Source organism: Ictidomys tridecemlineatus, chromosome 11, assembly GCF_052094955.1.
Source record: "Ictidomys tridecemlineatus isolate mIctTri1 chromosome 11, mIctTri1.hap1, whole genome shotgun sequence".
NCBI lineage: Eukaryota > Metazoa > Chordata > Mammalia > Rodentia > Sciuridae > Ictidomys > Ictidomys tridecemlineatus.
The window spans coordinates 98,191,099-98,210,450 of record NC_135487.1 but is presented as its reverse complement, the minus strand read 5'-3'; the positions used below and the strand labels follow the sequence as shown (position 1 = coordinate 98,210,450).

General features: G+C 36.3%; 1 protein-coding gene across 43 annotated transcripts in view; it reads left to right on the top strand.

Moving 5' to 3' along the window:
- Pde4dip (phosphodiesterase 4D interacting protein) overlaps positions 1-19,352 on the top strand; it is a 228,908-nt gene that overhangs the window by 171,945 nt on the left and 37,611 nt on the right. For 21 of the 43 annotated variants that reach the window (XM_078026897.1, XM_078026895.1, XM_078026871.1 and 18 more), the window contains 5 exons: positions 74-190; positions 421-558; positions 1,521-1,633; positions 3,153-3,280; positions 15,558-15,646. In XM_078026897.1, the coding sequence (XP_077883023.1) occupies positions 74-190; positions 421-558; positions 1,521-1,633; positions 3,153-3,280; positions 15,558-15,646 (585 nt within the window). Of the gene's footprint in view, positions 1-73; positions 191-420; positions 559-1,520; positions 1,634-3,152; positions 3,654-10,055; positions 11,321-15,557; positions 15,647-15,925; positions 17,488-19,352 lie in introns of those variants that run through there. The other 22 variants (XM_078026881.1, XM_078026868.1, XM_078026886.1 and 19 more) reach the window with 5 other exon arrangements.

Genomic DNA, 19,352 nt, shown 5'->3' with positions numbered 1-19,352 from the left:
TCATTGTTAAAATGTAAATGTGACAGCTGTTGTTTCCTCTACCTGCTGACTCCAGTGTTTCTTCTGTCCCCAGATGGAACTTTCTGCTCTACAGTCTATGATGGCTGTACAAGAGGAAGAGCTACAGGTGCAGGCTGCTGATCTGGAGTCCCTGACCAGGAACATACAGATAAAAGAAGACCTCATAAAGGTCTTTCAAAGCTTTTTAAAGACCATTGGAAGTGTTGGAAACTCAGATTACCTGTAGGGCATCTTCAAACAATATGTGGATGCATTTGGTCCCTTGGCCAGTGCTTATCAATATCCCACTTGAAATTATAGTAGATTATTTCAAGAATATCTGTTCCCTTGCTCCTCTGCTAGAACAGCTTTTATTACTATATTAATACCTATACTTATTACTTGTTTTTTAATTTCTAGGACCTGCAAATGCAACTGGTTGATCCTGAAGACATACCAGCTATGGAACGCCTGACACAAGAAGTCTTACTACTTCGAGAAAAAGTTGCTTCAGTAGAATCCCAGGGTCAAGAAATTTCAGGAAACCGAAGACAACAGGTAAATTATTGAAATGCAGACTTTATTTTTTTATTTGAAATAAGCAATAGAAAGACTGTCAATCTCAACTACTTTTGAAAAAAAATCTAGGTCAGTTGATGGTATTTCATAGAGAATCCATACTCCACAGTACCTTGCTCAGTAGCAGTCATACATGCCTATTTCTAACCTTTAAGTTCTGAAAGGAGTAGCAGTTGCTTTTGGACACATACTGTCAGTTATCCTTCACTCTGAAACATAAGTCACTTCTCTCTCAATTAACTCTTTCTCATCTGCCTGCATTTAGCCATGTTCAGACAACTCCCAATTTAAAAAAGGAAGAGAGGAAACAACCCTGCCTTTGCCTTGAGTTCCTCTGTAGCTCTACTTTATGCTTGACCTTTTCGATGCCAAATTTTTTCAAAAAGATTTATTTACCTATGCTCTACATCCATTACCATTACTCTCACTAACTGTTCTTATCATCCTCGCTCCCAGCTTTAATTTTAGCTTAAACATCTCTGCTATTTATACATTATCATAGCCCATTGTTTTTATGTCATGTAGTATATCTCACAGGACATATGTATGATTGATAGTAAGCTTTTCCCTAGAATTAGAACAGAGTCTGTCACATTAAAAGGTGCTTAGTAAATGTTTATTGCATGAACATTGAAAACTAGGAAGTCCTATTGTATGTTTCCCTCTTTCCTATCCTTTCTCACTGTTTTATGGGCTTCTTTCCTATGCTTCTGACTTTTGTCTCCTTTTTTTCTTTCTTGCACTCATATCTGAATTTACCTAAGATATAAAATGATATTGTGTCATTGATTAAAACTGTAAGATACTACAGAGATCTTAAATAATAAAAGACTGGGACTTTTTGGTCAGAGTATGTGCAAATACATTTTTCTTTTTTTCAGAATAAACTTGGCCTCACGCCTCACTTTTCTGTTTGTATGTTGCTTCTTTTCTTTCTTCAGTTGTTGCTGATGCTAGAAGGACTAGTAGACGAAAAGAGTCGACTCAATGAGGCCTTACAAGCTGAGAGACAGCTCTATAGCAGCTTGGTGAAGTTCCACGCCCATCCAGAGAGGTAAGAGATTAACTTTTCCCTTTACTAAATTATTATTATTATTATTATTATTATTATTATTATTATTATTATTGAGACAGGATCTCACTAAATTGCTGAAGCTTGCCTTGAATTTGTGATCCTCCTGCCTCAGTCTCCCAAGTCACTGAGATTATAGGCATGTGCTGTCATGCCCAACTTTGTTTTTCCCTTTTTTAAAAAAAAATATTCCTTTTATTCTTTTCATTTCTTTTATTTCTTCTGTTCTTTATAAAGTGCAGATGCTAATAATACCAAAGAAGAGAGAAAAAGAAAGCTGTCCACTTTGTTATTTGTTGCGTAGATGGCTCCAAGCCTCAGTGTCTAAATCTTGTCAGGAATAGTGTGTTTCACATAGTTACTGTGAGGATTAAATGAGAAGACAGCTTAGGCATCTAAACAGTGCTTTGCATATGGTAAGCATTTGGTGTATGTTCCTTTCTTTTCTCTGCTTCATGTCCTGTTGAAGGTTGTTCTGTTATAAAAGTATAGCTACAAAGGTCTCAGATATTAGTTAAGTATCATTGAATATCATTGAAGGTAATATAGTCATTGCAATACCTAAAATTACCTCAGAATCATCGATAATCATCATGATGATTATATTTTCTTGTATTTTTCTCTTGATTTTTGGTCATGTATATTTTATCTTTTGTGTTTATTTTATATTACCCTCCCCCCGCCTCATTTCATTTTCTCTCCCAGTCCTTTTTTCTCTTTCATAGTTTTAAATTTTTATTATTCCCATTTCTTCCAATTTCTTGTTGGGCTTAAAAATATTTTCTTTTTACTCAGGAAAATGAAAGCAGGGGAAAGGTATGATAGGATCACTTGCTTGTGTTATTTTTTAAAGAACCCCTGGATCTTTAGTCTTCATGAACTGGATTTATTTTCAGAACACTGTCCATTTTGGTAAAAAATAGCTATCTTCAGCAATTCTACTTGGCTCAGTCTTGCTTCACAGGGTCTTTTGAATTACTCTACCTTTGTCAGATGTTTTTCAGCATTACAATAATTTTGGGTAAACATGGAAGCAAGTTTACTTTTTTTTTTTTTTTTTTTTGGTGGTGCTAGGGATTGAATCTAGGGCCTGTGCATATGAGGCAAGCACTCTACCAACTGAGCTATCTCCCCATGCCTTTCAGTTTACATTTAATTTTTTCTGGGTTTTAGTTTTTCAGAAACTAAAGCTTTTAATAATGAAATTTCTTTTATGGGGCCTGTAGGAGGGTGAGAGCAATCATAAGACTAATTTTATTTGAGATTTGCCCAGAATCTGGCCTAAAGGGGCAGGCTTTGAAGAAAGAACAGGCCTTGCAAATCTATCAGTAGTGACTACATGTGCTGCACCAAAGACCTCATTTATTTATGATGTCCTAGAGAACATTACTTTAGAAAATCTTACAGTCTAGAGTAGCATTGATGGCTCTTTGGAAACATATGTGGACTTGTTACAGTTGATGGCTAATCCATTTTCCTTCCATGTGGCATGTTCAATCAGCTCTGAGAGAGATCGAACTCTGCAGGTGGAACTCGAAGGGGCCCAGGTATTACGCAGTCGGCTAGAAGAAATTCTTGGAAGAAGTCTGGAGCGCTTAAGCAGACTGGAGACCCTGGCCGCCGTTGGAGGTGGGGAACTGGAAGGTGTGCAAGTCCGTCACAAGCATGCCTTCTGAGCACTGGCGGGTCACACTGCATCCCAGGATGGAAAACCTGTTTACACTAACTAGAGGGAGCCTTGTCTGATGTGGCAGAATTAAATGGTGACTTACTAATAATAGAGCTGGTACAAGTAGCATCAACTACAAAGTGAAACTCACTTTAGCCTCCTGTATCTTATGTACATACCTACTTCTCCATTGATTGTTGGAGGTTACAAAGTGTATTTGCACATTTAAATCATTCAGTTTTAGTTTCCCCACACATACTCATTCTTTTTCCCAGCCCTTCCTTCTTGTTCCCTCATCCCTTCTATGGGCCAATAAAGTTTATTCCTTCCCCACTTTCACAGTCCATTTCATATGTTCCATATCATGTCATAAATGCATGTGTGTGTATTATTTTTGCCATTCAATCAACTCCTGCTCTTTGAGAGCATTTTTAAAATCCAATAAAAGATGAGAAAGAGAAAGATTGAGTTTATAAGAATGACTTTGCAAAAGTGATAATCCATATCAGAAGGTAATCAAAATCAGGAGCGTAGTCTTAGGCCAACTTAAGGAACAGAGGCAAAACCTGTTAAAGTGTTTATAATAAACTTTTGGCTCTAATATTGTTTCAGAGTTGACTGTTGATCAACAGAGGTGAAATTAGATAGTTAAATATTAAATTCTATTTAAAACTTTGTTGATCCCTTTAGGTTTTCTTTTAAGCCAGGGACATGCCATTTAGTTTAGAAAAATCTTCCATTGTCAGAATTCTCTGTGTACAAAGATAATTGTTAATGTAATATCCCTGTTTAAAATCAGTATTTTGCCAAATAACTCGTGGAAAAGAGTATCACTTCTGTATTTCCATTTGGTAGTGGCACTAGTTGGAGTCCTTTATTTTTCACTATCTAGTATGCATACACTTCTCTATATTAAATAATGGGCTCTAGGCTTTTAAGTGTTCAAATAGTTTAGAATGAAATGTCACTGATCTGTATTCATAGGTTTTAGTCAGTGCCTTGGTGATCTCGTGTGGCAACATGACAGGTGTAAGGAAAAGGCACTCGGGATTGTATTTCTGGTATTTTAAATGTCAAGAGTATAAAAAGTAACCAAGATTACTGTGGAGTTTTATGGATTCAGCACCAGGAGGTTTCTTATTTCTGTGGATATTTGTTTCCTAGATTAGAAGTAGAGATTTCAGTTGCTTTAAACATGGTAATAAGTGAGCAGGGATTTAGGGTTTTAGTACCCTAAACATGTCTGAGTTTCTTTTCTAAGCTAGATGGAACATAATTTTTCTTTTTATTTCTGTTTTTCATGTGACACTGTTTCTTTCATATTTAAAAAAAAATTTTTTTAGTTGTAGATGACATGATACCTTTATTTTATATGGTGCTGAGTATCAAACCTCGTGCCTCATACATGCTAGGCAGGCACTCTGCCGCTGAGCTTCAGCCCCAGCCCTTTTCTTTCTCATTTGTATGCTGACATGGCTTACATTACGGTCTAATATTCATCAAGGATTCTGTAACCTTAGCTGTGATGTAACATGGACAGGGAGGACGTATTCTACCAGAGAAACACCTGGAATATTTTGATTATGTGGTTTTGCAAAGATTGGTAGCCATAAACCTTTCTCTTAATGGAGATGCCATTTCACTTTTAATGGCCTTGAGAGGAAAAGGAGTCAATGGGAAAGAGAGAGGAAGTATAAGCATAACCACTCACTATTCTTAGTTTCCCGGTTGTAAGAGATGCTTTCCTGTACAAAACTTTATGTAGCTTTCTCCAAGTAAGAAAGCAGATAGTGGAGTTGAGCATAGAAATGTCAACCTGGGCTGGGGTTGTGGCTCAGTGGTAGAGCTCTCGCCTGGCATGCACGAGGCACTGGGTTCGATCCTCATCACCACATAAATGTAAAATAAAGATATTGTGTCCACCTAAAACTTAAAAAAATAAAAAAAAGAAATGTCAACCTATTGAAGAGTAGTCTCTCATGTTATTACAACAAGGAATTTAGGAAAATTTTTCTCTTAATTTTACTAATAGATCAAGGAAGCTTTCTAAGTCTACTGTTAAGTTTTAACTGTGAGTGATTCTTCGGCTCTAATGGCTCATAGTTATTATAGTAATTTATGTTAATAATCACTGCTTCTATCAACCTCCAGTGAGAGTGGATTGATAGAATACATTGAATTTGATTTTGATACCATAAATGTAACTAAAATCTAATACTAACTTTCTAGTTTTGATTGGGTTGAGGCTTGCAAATAGTGCTACTTGGAAAGAGCTTGCTGTCTGAGGATATTTGTTTCCTAGATTAGAAGCAGAGATTTTAGTTGCTTTAAACATGGTAAGAAGTGAGCAGCAATTTAGTACGCTAAACATGTCTGAGTTTCTTTTCTAAGCTAGATGGAACATAATTTTTCTTTTATACTTCTGTTTTTCACATGATACTGTTTCTTTCACATTTTTTTAAAATATTTTTTTAGTCGTAGATGACATGATAATTTGACATATTATGATTAGAGAACACAATTCTGATGAACATTTTTGTGTAACTCACAGATAGCTGTGATTGGACACATCATTCATATTGTCATTTAGCATTATGTAATGTGCTTCTTTTCTCTCTTTAGGAACACAGGGTCTTCTGAATTACTCTACCTTTGTCAGGCATTTTTCAGCATTACAATAATTTTAGGTAAACATGGAGTGCCGTGTGTGTGTGTGTGTGTGTGTGTGTGTGTGTGTGTGTGTGTATGTTTGTGTGTTTTACTGTGGGGATCAAGCCCAGGGCCTTGAGTATGCTAGGCAAGCACGGTACCACTGAGCTACATCCCCAGCCTACTTAGGCCATTTTTTTTTTTTTTTTTTCGATTATCAAGTACAGTCTTTATTGTACATGTCCTTCCCACAGTGACAAAGCCCTTTTCTTTCTTAGCTTAACAACATGTGTTTTTAGCTACAATACTACGTGGCAAAAATAAAACAATATTTGACCAATACATTTGAGCATTTGGCTTGCCTTTTGGCAGCTTAAAACTATAAAGTTAAAAATTTTACATGCTGCTTACAAATCTATTTTTATATTTAGCTTTATTACCTTAATGTAACAAAGGAAATGCAATGCTCTTTAGTTTTAATGCTTACCATTAATTCTTCCATACAATTGCCTCCCTACTTATTTTAATTCACATTCTCTACCGGCTACAGTAAATCAGCAAGACTTTCAGAGCAGGTTCTTAGTTGATATATATTTTCTTAACCTCTGCATATCTATCTTCCAATTGCCTGCAAACAGAAAAAAAAAATAACTTGGCAGGGTATATAATTCCCGGTTCAAAATGATTTACCCATAAAACTTTGTTTATACCGTTCCATTGTCTTCCGCCATTTAGAACTGCCCAAGAAAAACCTAAGGGCAGCCTGAGTTTTGCCGCTCTCTCGGTAACCTGCTTTCTTTGTCTGGATATCTGGAAGTTTTTCTTTATCCTCGAAATTTAAAAAAACCACCAGAATATGTCTAGGCGTTTCTTCCTTTTCATTAAATTTTTAAAAGTACCCTGTGAGCCTTTTCCATTTGCAGACCTTCAACTCTGGAAAAGTTTCCTCAGTTAGTTAGTTTTATTATTTCAGCTTCATTTGCTCTGTCCTGTTTCGGGTATTTCTAGTATGCGTAGGCTGTTTCTCCTGGATCCCCCTTCTAATTCTCTTTTTCTCCTCTTGTCTTGATTTCATCTCCCTTTTTCTCTACATCCTCTTGTTTGGCATTTCCTTTGGTTGTCTCACTTGGTGGCCAATCCGGCTTACACATTTTTATTAACTCGAACTCCCTGAAGCCTTCCAAGTGCTCTGACATAACTTTCCTCATCACTAAGCACAGGTCTTTAATCTCCTCTATTATACGACGCTTAATACTTTCCATATCTTGTATTTCCACGGGTACCACTGGTATATCCGCTTCAAGAGGAGGCATCTTCTCGGTTGGGTCGGTCTGTTGGTTTTCTTCTGAACTGCGGTATTACGACCTTTCCAACAGCTCTTCTGAGCAAAGGCAGCCAAAAATCATCGAAGTTCAAAATTGACGAAGTACTTTCCAAGCACCGCACAAAACTGCACTTAGGCCATTTTTAATCAGAAACAGAACTTAAATTTAGAAAAATCCATATTGATAGATTTCATTGGTCTTACATTTTCTTTTGAATAATGCAAGTCCACAAAGTAATGGTTAAAAGGGATCAGGATAGATAAAGTCTATAGTTTTTAGGACTGTAGAGTTAAAAAGGACTTCTAAGGGTATTTTTTTAATGAGTGAAATGGAAGTCCTTATGACATGTTTAAACTCTTATGAACGTTTTGTTAGTTTGTTTTTTGAGGGGTTATTTTGTTTGTTTAGGTTTTGTTTTTGTTTTTGTTTTGGTGCAGGGATTGACTATAGAGCTTCATACATGCTAGGCAAGTGCTGTGTGACTGAGCTACCTACCTAGCCACTCTACTGCAGGTTTAAATCATTGAAATCTAATGATTATTAGAGACTAGTATACGTCAACATTTGTCTGATGGTCTTTTTTTTTTTAAAGCTCTTTAGTTATTTACTTTGAGAAGGTATACTCTTATCCCCTGTTTCCTTTACCCTCAACCCATCCATTGCCACGGCAACTTTTCTTCACTCAGTTGTAGACAGCAGCAATATTTTTAGTACCTCTGTATCTTAGTACATTTTTCTTGTTCATAATTCTAAAATATTTTTTAATTATATCATATTTGGTTAAAAAACTCTATTAAGGTTGAAGAAAATCTAAACTCATATAGGATCTCAGCCACAAAAAGTAGCTTCCTTATAAGATTCTTTAATATATTTTACTTAGTTTATACATGAGTGACTTATGCCTAAAAGACCTATCACTTCTATGCTAATTTATGCTCCTAGTTTAGTGTGTGGGTTGTAAGAAGTTGAGTCATAGTTTCAAAACAGTTCAGTTTTTATTTATTTTGTTAATTTCAGTTTTACTTTGAGTTTTGAGTTGCTTCTGGAATCTTCTGATTAGGGAAAGAAGCAGCAGGTCACATTATACTAAAATTATTCCTTTTTTAAAGAAGTAAAGGTTGATTGGCTTACCTAAAAGTTATAATCTTAGAACACTTTTAGTACTTTTGCGTTCCTTGAGCTCGTAATAGAAGTCTCTAGAACCAATTGTTTGGGTAAAGGCATTGTTTTCTGGTCTTTTTACAAAAGAGCCACATAATCTTCACACTTGAAATAGTTGTCTCTTTAATACTAGCTGGCCTCATATTCAACAAGTCTGTAGCCAGTATCCTCCAGATAAGGGACAAAATGTCTATGAAGTTAGGAAAAAAAATCAGTAACTCACACACTTGAAATCCATTTTTCATCTTACATTGAAATATTGTACAAAAGGTAGAATAAGTGAAATGAATTTTCTTTTTCAAATACAAACATCTTGTGAGATAGAAGCACATATTTCTTCCTTGCTCTTAAGTTAAAGCTTGGGATGCTTTTCTCCTTTGGGTAGTATAGAACCACTTGTACTCAGGAAAAAAAAAAAAAAAGCTGAAAAAGTGGAGCTCATTTATGGTAACTCTAATAAAAAAAGAGAAGGGACAAATCAATAGGTAGTGTGCTGGACAGATTTCTATAGGGTAGTTTCTGAATCTTAATGCATTTTTAAATATTTAAGCCACTCCTTCACCATTTATAGGTTTATTAAAACATTTTATTATGATTAGAAAATAAAGTAATACTTTTACATAGTCTTGAGTATTGATAGAAGGTAAGTTCTCAGCTTTTTTCTATGTAATCACATGAGCCAGGATGAGTGTCCCAAATAAAGAATTAGCATTATCATTTGCCTCCAACAGGGAAATGGAAGGGAAACCCAAAACTTTGTCAGATTTCAAGTAAGAACACTTAAACTTAGAAAGTGATAAACTCATTATTTTTGTGTTACTTGCCTTTTGTTGTTTAAAATCAAATTCCAGAAATAAAAATCTTTATTATACTGTTTTCCTTTGCTAGAGTTGAAAGAATAAAACAGAAAGTTCAGCAGCATCAGAAAATGTTTGGTCTAAAATATTAAGAGTGGGACTAAGTACTTGAAACAAATTAACTATTTTCCCTGGAGAATGTCTAATTGTATGGCAAATTCTTGTAGATTTGTTTTTTAGTACTTGAGTATGAGGTGCTGCTTTTTGTAGTTACAAAGTCATTATTGTAAGATATTTATCTCTCAATTTATAAACTTTAGAGGTGTGTATATATACATGCAAGTATATTTTATAACTCATGAATTCCCATCACTGTCCATGGAGCATTATTAGCTTAATTTTTTTAAAAGCAAAGTTTTGTTTGCTTTTATCACTTTAAATTTTGTGGGCTTAAAGTGATTCATAACTTCAGATGAAAAAGAAAATGACATGTTAAATGATCAGAAACTTGGCATTAAATTATTTTTAGAACTTTCCCCACCAAATTAAGCTGTATATTTTTCTTTGAAAGTTAATTTCTTCTTAGATCTGTGGTGTTAATCTGTATTAATATTTGTGTTAAAATGGAGAGTGTACTTTTTATATATGTGTTAGAATTTCAGCTTACTTTAGTTGAGACACAACAAATTGTTATTGATCTAATAAAAATATCAAAGGCCAACATAAACTATTTGGTTTTGTTCTTAAAAGATTTATGAGAAAAGAAATAGAGGATACTTATCTTTTTTTCTTTTCCTTTATAGGAAAATCAGTCTATTGATCATTGTACTAAAATTCCAAGTCAAAGTAAGGCTCTTTGGAATGAGTACTTTACTAAAGGAAGGAAGAAGAAACCTGAATTTTTCTCCTCCCAACGAAGTGAGACTAAAGAGACAGTGTTACACTTTTCTCCAGAAAACTGAAACTGGCTGCTTTACCTTAAAAATCCTCTCTTAATTCTCCTTGCTGAAGTAGATTAGGAGAAAGCAGGACGGATTTGAGGATCCACTGTTATGGTGGCTGGTGCTGTCTCTGTAAATCTTCCTAGAAAAGCCTTGTGTTCTTTAAAGAAGAGACCATAAGCGGGAGGAAATCCTCAACATTACAGAATTACATTTACAGAATAAGTCCAGTGAGCATATCTTCTCTCCAGGACGTCCTAATTTACACATGTACTGGTCATCCTAAGGATAAGTGACTAGTTTATTGAATAATCACCCTTTTGAAAAAGTAAAAATGTTTTCCAAAACCCTGTTGATATTTCATATCCTGAAAAGTGATTTGGATTTTAATTTAGTTTTGTAAAGCCACTTAAAAACAGTGCTTTCTGAATACTGTATGGGTCAGGGGCCTCCAGGTTGCATGAGATGTGTTGCAATTTAAAGACAAAGGTGTTCCACAAAGGGACTTGACTTGCAGACAGCAGCTTTCTGTTGTTCCCAAACAAGCATCTGTTTAGATAAAGAATTTTATTTCTCAGTAGAGGCTATGGAGAGCTATATAGTATTGACTTTTTCTTATGGCTCTGAAGGGAATGGATGCGGATAAAATTGATAGAAGAATGTTCTCCTTTGGTTCTTGCTAGCATCATAATATTAAGTCAGTGATGGTTGGTTCATGACATAAAGTATGAGAGTTCTGCTAATGAGCACACAGCAGAGTGTCCAGGAATGAAAGAGATGGATGGAGAGGACCTGGCACTGAGGGAAAGAACACTGGGCACTACAAACTTAACTCATGCTGTCAAGTACTAGCTTTTAAAATCTTCTTTCAGGATTAGTAAAATATGAACACTGCTATGTTCTTGGTTTAGTTCTTAAAGATTTATGAGCAAAGTAGAGAACATATCTTTTTTTCGCTTCCACAGGGGAATCAATCTATTGACTGTTGTACTAAAATGCCTTATCTCTTTGCTGTTGATCCCATATAAATGGCTTATAGGGGAAATAATGATTATAGAGTAGGGGGAATGATCTTGACCCCACCCAGTTTGGACTCCTTACTAAGAATTAAAATTAAACTTTGTGAATTTTCCTGTAAAGCTTATTTTGCATGGTGGAGTTTCAAGACAGTTATAATTTACTGCTGGTGAATCCTGTTTGTATGGCACCTTTCCAAAAGAGTTCATCCTATTTCGCTAATGACTATTCTTTTTCAACTGTCCTGGAAAGCAGAAAGAGCACAAAGTATTATTTCAAGCATCTTGCTGAGAAAAACCGATCTTCATAAGTGAAGAAGTACAGGTAGAATCAATCAAGATCATCCAGTTAATAACATCAGGTCTAGAATTTTCTTCTGCTTACATTTAGATTCTGTGGCCTTCAGTTTAGTTAGCCCTAGTCCAAGGACCACTTCAGTTGATAGAAAATTATTTTCTAGATCTAAATAATGGACATTTTAGTGTCACCTCTGTTTTGTGTGGTTCAGAGCCTAGAATCTTGTAAGAACCACAACTCCATCAAAACCGTAAATAAAAGTTTATCAGCAGCAACAACAATAACAAATAGCAATACTGTCTGAGGGTAAGCTTTATTGAGGACATACTGTACTAAGCACTGTTCTAAGCACTTTAAAATTAGCAAACCCTTTGAAGTTCACAACAGCTGCATGGAATGTATGATATTATTAACCCTAATTAACAAATGAGGATACTGAGTTACAGACAGGTTATGACTTGCTTAAAGTCAAGACTAGTGACAAAAAAATAATTCAAACCTCGACTGGCTCCATAGTCCACATTCTCTATATGCAATTTATCTTCAATTTAAAAAGATTTATAAAAGTAAGAATTTTTTCCTTGGTCAAAGAAGACCTTATGGTTGCAGAATGCTTAAACTGTTGCCAAAGGATTTTATCATGTTACATTTTAGAGGGTTATTTAAAAAAATATTTTTTAGTTCTAGTTGGACACAATACCTTTATTATATTGATTTATATGTGGTGCTGAGGATCGAACCCAGGGCCTCATATGTGCTGGCAAGGCAAGCGCTGTACCACTGAGCCACAACCCCAGCCCCGATTTTTTTTTAATATATATTTCTCTTGGTTGTAATTGGACACAATACCTTTATTTTTATTTATTTTTTATTTTTATGTGGTGCTGGGTATTGAACCCAGTGCCTTGCACGTGGTAGGTGAGCGCTGTACCACTGAGCCACAACCCCAGCCCTTTTAGAGGGTTATTTTGTTTATTTTGTAGAACTGAGTAGATGGTAGAAGATAATTTTCAAGATCTAGATAATAGACATTTTGTTATCACCTCTATTTTGTGTAGTTAAGAGCCTAGAATATTATAAGGACCACAATTCTATCAAAACCTCAAAAGTATTTAAGATTGCAGGCATGTTTTCATGTTAACATGAAACATGTAAAACTTAATCTTGGAGAATTGAGTCAACTTATGAATGAATAGATTCTTAGATTTTGGAGACTCTCAAAGTGACAGACCAGTTTATTTTATATTTTTATCCATAAAAGCAGAAGACTCATCAGTATAAAAAGTTTTAGAACCTTTCGTTTAAATTAGAAATTTAAAGAAGTCCAAGATAGTTCTAAAGATAGACTTCTGTTGCCATTTAAAAAGCTTAGAAAAGGGGATTCCCCACAAAAGAGGTTCTTTATTTTCATTCATTTAAAAAAATGTAAATTATAACAGAAAGATGGATGACTAATGTACACTTAGATATGATATATAAGATATCTTCATTTTATTCCAACATTTTCTATAAAATATTTTCAGCTTTATTCTAGTCCTCAAACCAACAAACAAATAAATATTGTTTTTAGCTTTCTAATTCAAGATGGTAAAAGGTAAGCAACTTTAAAACTGCCGTAAAATAACTACAGCAGATTGAATGAACTCTGGGGGGTAAGGAGGAAAGAAAAATAAAATCCCTGTGTGGTAGAGTGTTGAGGTAAGAGGGGCATTCTTCCTTTTTCTCTAATTTCTGATGAAGTCAGAACCAACACATCGTGTCCTCCCCCCAGTGAATTAAAAAGGAACATTATCTAGAAATGTAAATGTGGCATCAGAAAGGACCTCAAAGGTAAGTGGAGGGCAAAAAGTGTCAGATAAAAAGCTTCAAAACTCGTGACAGTCACCTTTCCTAATTCCACTTGAGGAACCTAATAAAGGAATCATCCTGGGATGTGGACTTAGCATAGGCTGTGCAAGCCACCAAGAATGGTACGGGACAAAGATCTGGATCTAACAGAGCTGAGCTTCCTCAGCTACAGGATCATTCTCTGGCTCAGTGTTCTAGAGGAAAACAATGGAAAAATATGCTTTCTTAATCTTTCACTGAGTAGGACAGTTAATTTGTGTGCGTGTGCACACACACACAGGAAAAATAAAATTATGATCTCTGTCATTGTACAGGGAAAGATTCTCCAAAGTAAGCATAATATATATGTCCTTCAGTGAATTATCATTTAGTGTTTTGAAGCAGTCAGAGCATTCACCTCTGAGTAGACATGAACATATTCACCTCTATTCAGCCAGTGCCTTGAGTGAGAGAGTTCTGGGGCCAGTTTGAAATAATAAGTATTGGAAATCCCCGCTGTACACTGTCTGCCACAGATTAAGATGCTCATTGTTAGAGGTTTCTCTTTGTGGAGGGATTTGCTGAGTAGGATCCTGCCTTGGTCCACGATAAATAACGTTCACCAAAAGATCAGGGAAATTAAACTGTTAGAACAGCATGCCTAGTTACCTGTATATCTTGATGAGGTCAGCATGAGCCATTGCAAATCTCTGGCATGAACTTGCAGATGCCAAGAAATGGAATCTAAATACAAATTGCCCCTGTTCAACTCATCTGCAGGATGGCGAATAAGAATTCAGGCGTAAGAAAGAATAGGTGAGAGGGCTAACCACTCCGACAGTGAATGCTCATTATTCATGTAGAACCTTTCATTTATGGAAATCTGAGCTCAAGAGGAAGCTCCTTGGATTGGGAAGAAGAAGCAAAAATAAAGTTCTGATTTATCACCTGAAGAAACAATGAATGGATCCTAAGAGTACAGACACTTCTTGACATAGGTCTTGTCAGGATTAGTTGGGTAACCTTGGATAAGCCACTTAATCTCTTTAAGGCCAGGGTTATTGAGTGGAATGAAGAGGACTTTAACAGATTGGTTGCTGGGTCCAGGGTCAGAAATAGATCTTGAGATTCTCTAACCTGGGTAGGTTCTGTAAGATACAGGGTGGCACAGGAGATATTCTTTGGTATTTTTATAAAATAAAACTATAACGTGGGCACAGTTATTGATCTAAGGTAGTATGGACAGTCTTTTATTCTAACAAAAGTAAAAAAGAAATTCTCTAGATCTGTTCATTATTTTAGTCACTAGCTATGTGTGGCTATACCAATAAAAATTAAGTAAAATAATTAATCCAGTTTCTAAGTCACACTAGCCACATTTCAAGTGCTTAATAGCCACATGTCACAAGTGTCTACTTGTTGGGTACTATAGACAAAGAACAGTGCCATCATCAAAGAAGGTTCTGTGGTCAGCACTGTCCTAGACCACTAGCTGCCTAGACCAGTGATGGCAGTGATTTGTTCTTTAGAGCAGGGTGTGGATGTTTGTGCTGTGGGGTGACTGTGTACGTGGTGACTGTGTACATTGGGGAATGAACGAATGGATTAATCCTTATTTGAACAAAGTATAAAAACCCTCCATTCAAAGGATGTTGTCGTTGAACAGAGTTTGAGAGACATGGGGAAGAGGGAAAGAGGAGGGAATTAGGAAATAGTATCATTCTGTGTCTGAAATCTGGACTAGACCTGAGTCTTCCCCAGGACACAGGACCCCCAGATGGGAGAACCTCAGAGATGCCATCAGTCTCTGCACAGCTGATCACAACAATGGAAAAGTGGGAAAGGAACTGGGTTGCCTTAATCCCTAGGAAATGAGGGAAACTCTTAGCATTTGTTGGGGGGAAAAGATTAGTTATGTTTGGCCCATGTTACAGAAGAAAAAGCCAGGATGGGGAATCATTTAGAATTTTAAAAAATAGATAAGAGGGTGATCATTCTTGACAGTCAAGCTTTTTGGTTATAGATCTGTACAACCTTGAGTGTTAGTAAAAAATTACTGCAAATACACTGAGAAGGATTGGTTTTGCTTTCCCTAATGGCTAGGATTCCAGGCACTTGGGGAAAGAAAGAAATCAGAGGTGGATGGCAAAGAGTGTAATTTTACCTGCTGTCTGGAAGCCATCTGTGAAAGGACTCACCTTTCTCTTCTGAACTTACTTCCAGGTGCAGCAGCAGGGGATGATACTGAAGATGCCAGCACTGAATTCACTGACAGTATTGAGGAGGAGGCTGCACACAACAGCCACCAGCAAGTAAGTCAGTGTCAGGGCCTGGGGTTCCCTGGGTGGAAGGTACACAGCCCTTCTGGGGTCTGATGGTCTCCCACAGCCTTTGTGCTCCTAAAGTGAGAAGACATCATTCTATATAAACCACTTCCCAGTCTGCTGCTTGTCCTCCGTGAGCATCCCAGTTGCCTCTCCAACCCACATTGTCAGTTTCTCTAATAGACCCTTTTGTTTTTACTATTTCTGTGTTTGTCTTCTGCTTCCTGCCTCTTTCTACCCACCTTTGCCTTTATTTACTGTCTGTAGCTATAGCTTCAGAAGAATTTTTACTTACAAGACAATGGATACTTCCCCTCTTGGGCTTTTGTAACTGAAACACACCACAGAAGACAGGGAGACATCGAAGGGCTGCTTGGGGAGGTGGCAGGGCTTAGGACCTGCATGGGGAGAATGCTGAGAAACTCCAAGAGGATCAGAATGTCTCCATAGCAGGGATCTTTCTCAGTGGAGTCCCATATAGAAGAGAACTTGTCAGTGCAACCTGACAGACTACCCAGGTTGTGACTAAGTCAATGACCAGCAGATGGCCCTTCAACAGCAAGCCCCTATCAAGCCTCAACTTGGTATCCAAGGCTGAAACACAGTCCCCACCCACTATCAGAGAAAACCACGTTCTCAAGTCCAAGAGTGAAAGTCCTGGACCTCAGAGATTATCACTGATAGTGAGCCCACAACACTTGTTGGAACTCCTAAGTGTCTCCGCTTTGCCCAGTGACATGTAACAGTTGCATCTTCTAGATGGACGATGCCTGAAACTAAGTTATTGCAGAGAAAGTAGATCCCTGATAGAAATCCTTCTGCAAAAGCAGCCGGGCTCCCCCAGTGATGGCTTCCTTAGGACTATGAGGAAACCTGTAGGGGAAATGAGGATGCCTGGGTCTGTCTATATATCACCTGCATAAGAAAAAGAGGAAAAATTTAATAAACCAGTGAAAGGAGCCCAAGTGAACAGTCCCCAAATCTTATAGGATATGGCTCAATACGTCCTCAAGAATTTCCCTTCTACCAAGAGTCCCTTTTTGTTGCTTTAACCTTAGCTAACCTTCACTTCTCCCTTGAGTTTTTGCATCAGCTCCACTACTTTTGCTTGAATATCTTTTTCTGAGTCCTTCTCACCAAAGGTTGTGAATTTAATTGTGCAAACCACTGCCCCTCAGTACAGATGCTTCTGCCCTTCACTCCCTGATTTCACTGAGGATCTTCAGTAAGAAAAAGGAACCTACAGAATGAACAGATATTCACTTTAAGACAACTAGTTTGGGATGGCAGCTGGACACCAATGGTTAGTGACTGGGATGGGATTAACTTAGAATAAATAAGCAGGAAGCACAGCTGTAAGGAGATTCAGATTCTGATTTGCATGGTATAAATTATTTTTGGTAGTACAAGTCCTATAGGAAAACTGAAAGTCATTTCTTCCATAGCTTTTTTTTTATTGTAGCCTAACATGGAGAATACAACCAAACCCTATTTTGATGAGGTCAGTCCAGCTGGGAAATGGACTTTTACATTGGGGCATATTGCAGTGCTTGCAATATTACTTGGCATAGGAGATGCCTAATATAATTTTAAATTGACAGACTTCTGGATTAGGGCTTGACTCTTGATAGATAAGTATACCTGTTGGATGAAGAGTCTCTTGGGTAAGCACCATTTTCCTTTTTATCACCTTTTCTAAAAAAACCAATCTTCAGCTTTGGGGAGGAGGACCCTTCGTATGTGAAGTCATTGTAAGTGTACTTCATTTTTCTGGAGTTTACAGTTGTGATTCTCTTTCTTTCAATTAAATAAAGCTTGCTTTGCCATAACTGTGTTTTGTGTCCAGATTCTCAAAAAAAATCATTTGCTTTTTTCTAGGAAAATGGTTCCTTATTTATTAGGTTGTGTTCACCTTGTTGGAAACTAAGACTTATTCTTGACACCAAAATCCCTTCTTCACTCAAGCATCCATATACTTCCCCTGGTACACATATCCAACTTTGGGTTCCTGGGCAAGAATCACCTTTTAGCCAAAGAAAGTTTTTTTTCTCCTTATTTTTTTGACTCACCTACTTAAGCAAACTTCAGGTCTGGCTATGATGATAATTTCTCCTAGATATCTCCCCCAAAATCCCAATCTCAAATAGATTAAGATCTACAGTAAACACCTAGGAAATTTCCATTAAAGAAACTAGAGTAATCAATCATTGCTTTCTTCATTTTAACTTTGCAATGGAGAAAAGTTAATCAAGAATTGAGATTCAAATGCAAAGGAGAGAAGTCAGTAGACTTAAGTGTGATGTTTTAGAAACAGCTATTTTAAAAACTAATGTTATTTTTATTGTCCAATCATGATTATGTACATTTATGGGGTACAAAGTGATGTTTTACTATATAAATAAAATGTGAAATAATTACATCAAGCTAATAAATATATCCATCACCTCACCTTACCCTGGTTTCTTATGGTGAGACATTTGAAATTTATTCTTAGTTCTTTGGAATTATACATTATTAGTGACTGTAGTCATCTTGCTGTGTAATAAATCTCAAAACCTATTCCTTAAGTCTATCCAAAACTTTGTACCCTTTAATAAACAACTTCCTGATGTATCCCCCCTCACTCTATTCCTTACTTCTGTTCAACTTTATTATAGATTCCACATTTCAGTCCTATAAGTGAGTTCAGGATATATATGTCTTTGTCTGCCATGCTTATTTCTCTTAGCCTGAAGGACTTCAGAATCTTCCAAGTGACAGGATTTCTCCCCTTTTTAAAGGCTGACTAATATGAGACTGAGCATCGTATTTTCTTTTTTACTTACTTCTCTGTTGAGAAGTTGACCTCTTATCATGGCTATTGTAAAATGATGCAGTAGACATGGAATGCTGAAATCCTTTGACAATGTGATTTCAGTTCCTTTGTAAATATATATCCAAAAATGGAATTACTGGATCATATGGGTAGTTATATTTTTAGGTTTTGGAGGAGTCACCATACCGTTTTTCACAGTAGCTATACTAAAGTTCATTCCTACCAACAATGTACAGGTTCCCCTTTCTTGGCATCTTAATGTTTGATATCTTTTTTTCTTTCCTAAGTTTGTATAAAAACCAATCTAACAGGTGTGAGGAGATATCTCATTGCAGTTTTATTTTGCGTTTCCCTAAAGATTAGTGATGCTGTGCATCTGGGGAAAGCCAGTTTTTAATGCACTTATTGCTGCCTGGGAACTGACTTACATTGTGAGAGGTTTGAAGCAGTAGGGAAAAACAGAACAACTCTATTCAAGCAAAAGAGAAGATCCTGCACTAAACCTCTGCAGGGCAAATAGGAACTCAGCACCCAAAAAGTTGAATTGTATGGAAACAATAGCACAAGTGAATTAGGTAATGTTGAAGAAGATATCTATAAGAAAGACATAGCTAAAATAGATTTAATGGATTCATACTACTGCCACACATAGTGGAAGTCTCAGGGTTTGTTTGAAGGAAGGAGCAGAAATATTTGCTTTTCATTAATGATTAAAAACTAATGAAAAGGCTAGTTTCTGAGTCACTTTTCATACATTGACATTTAAATTATATTTATATTTTAATTTTAAGTTTAGTCAATGGAAGCCATCTTTGAGATAGAACTATGAAAACCCAAATTAGCATAAGCAAAAATTAGATCTCGAGTCATTGTTTTTTC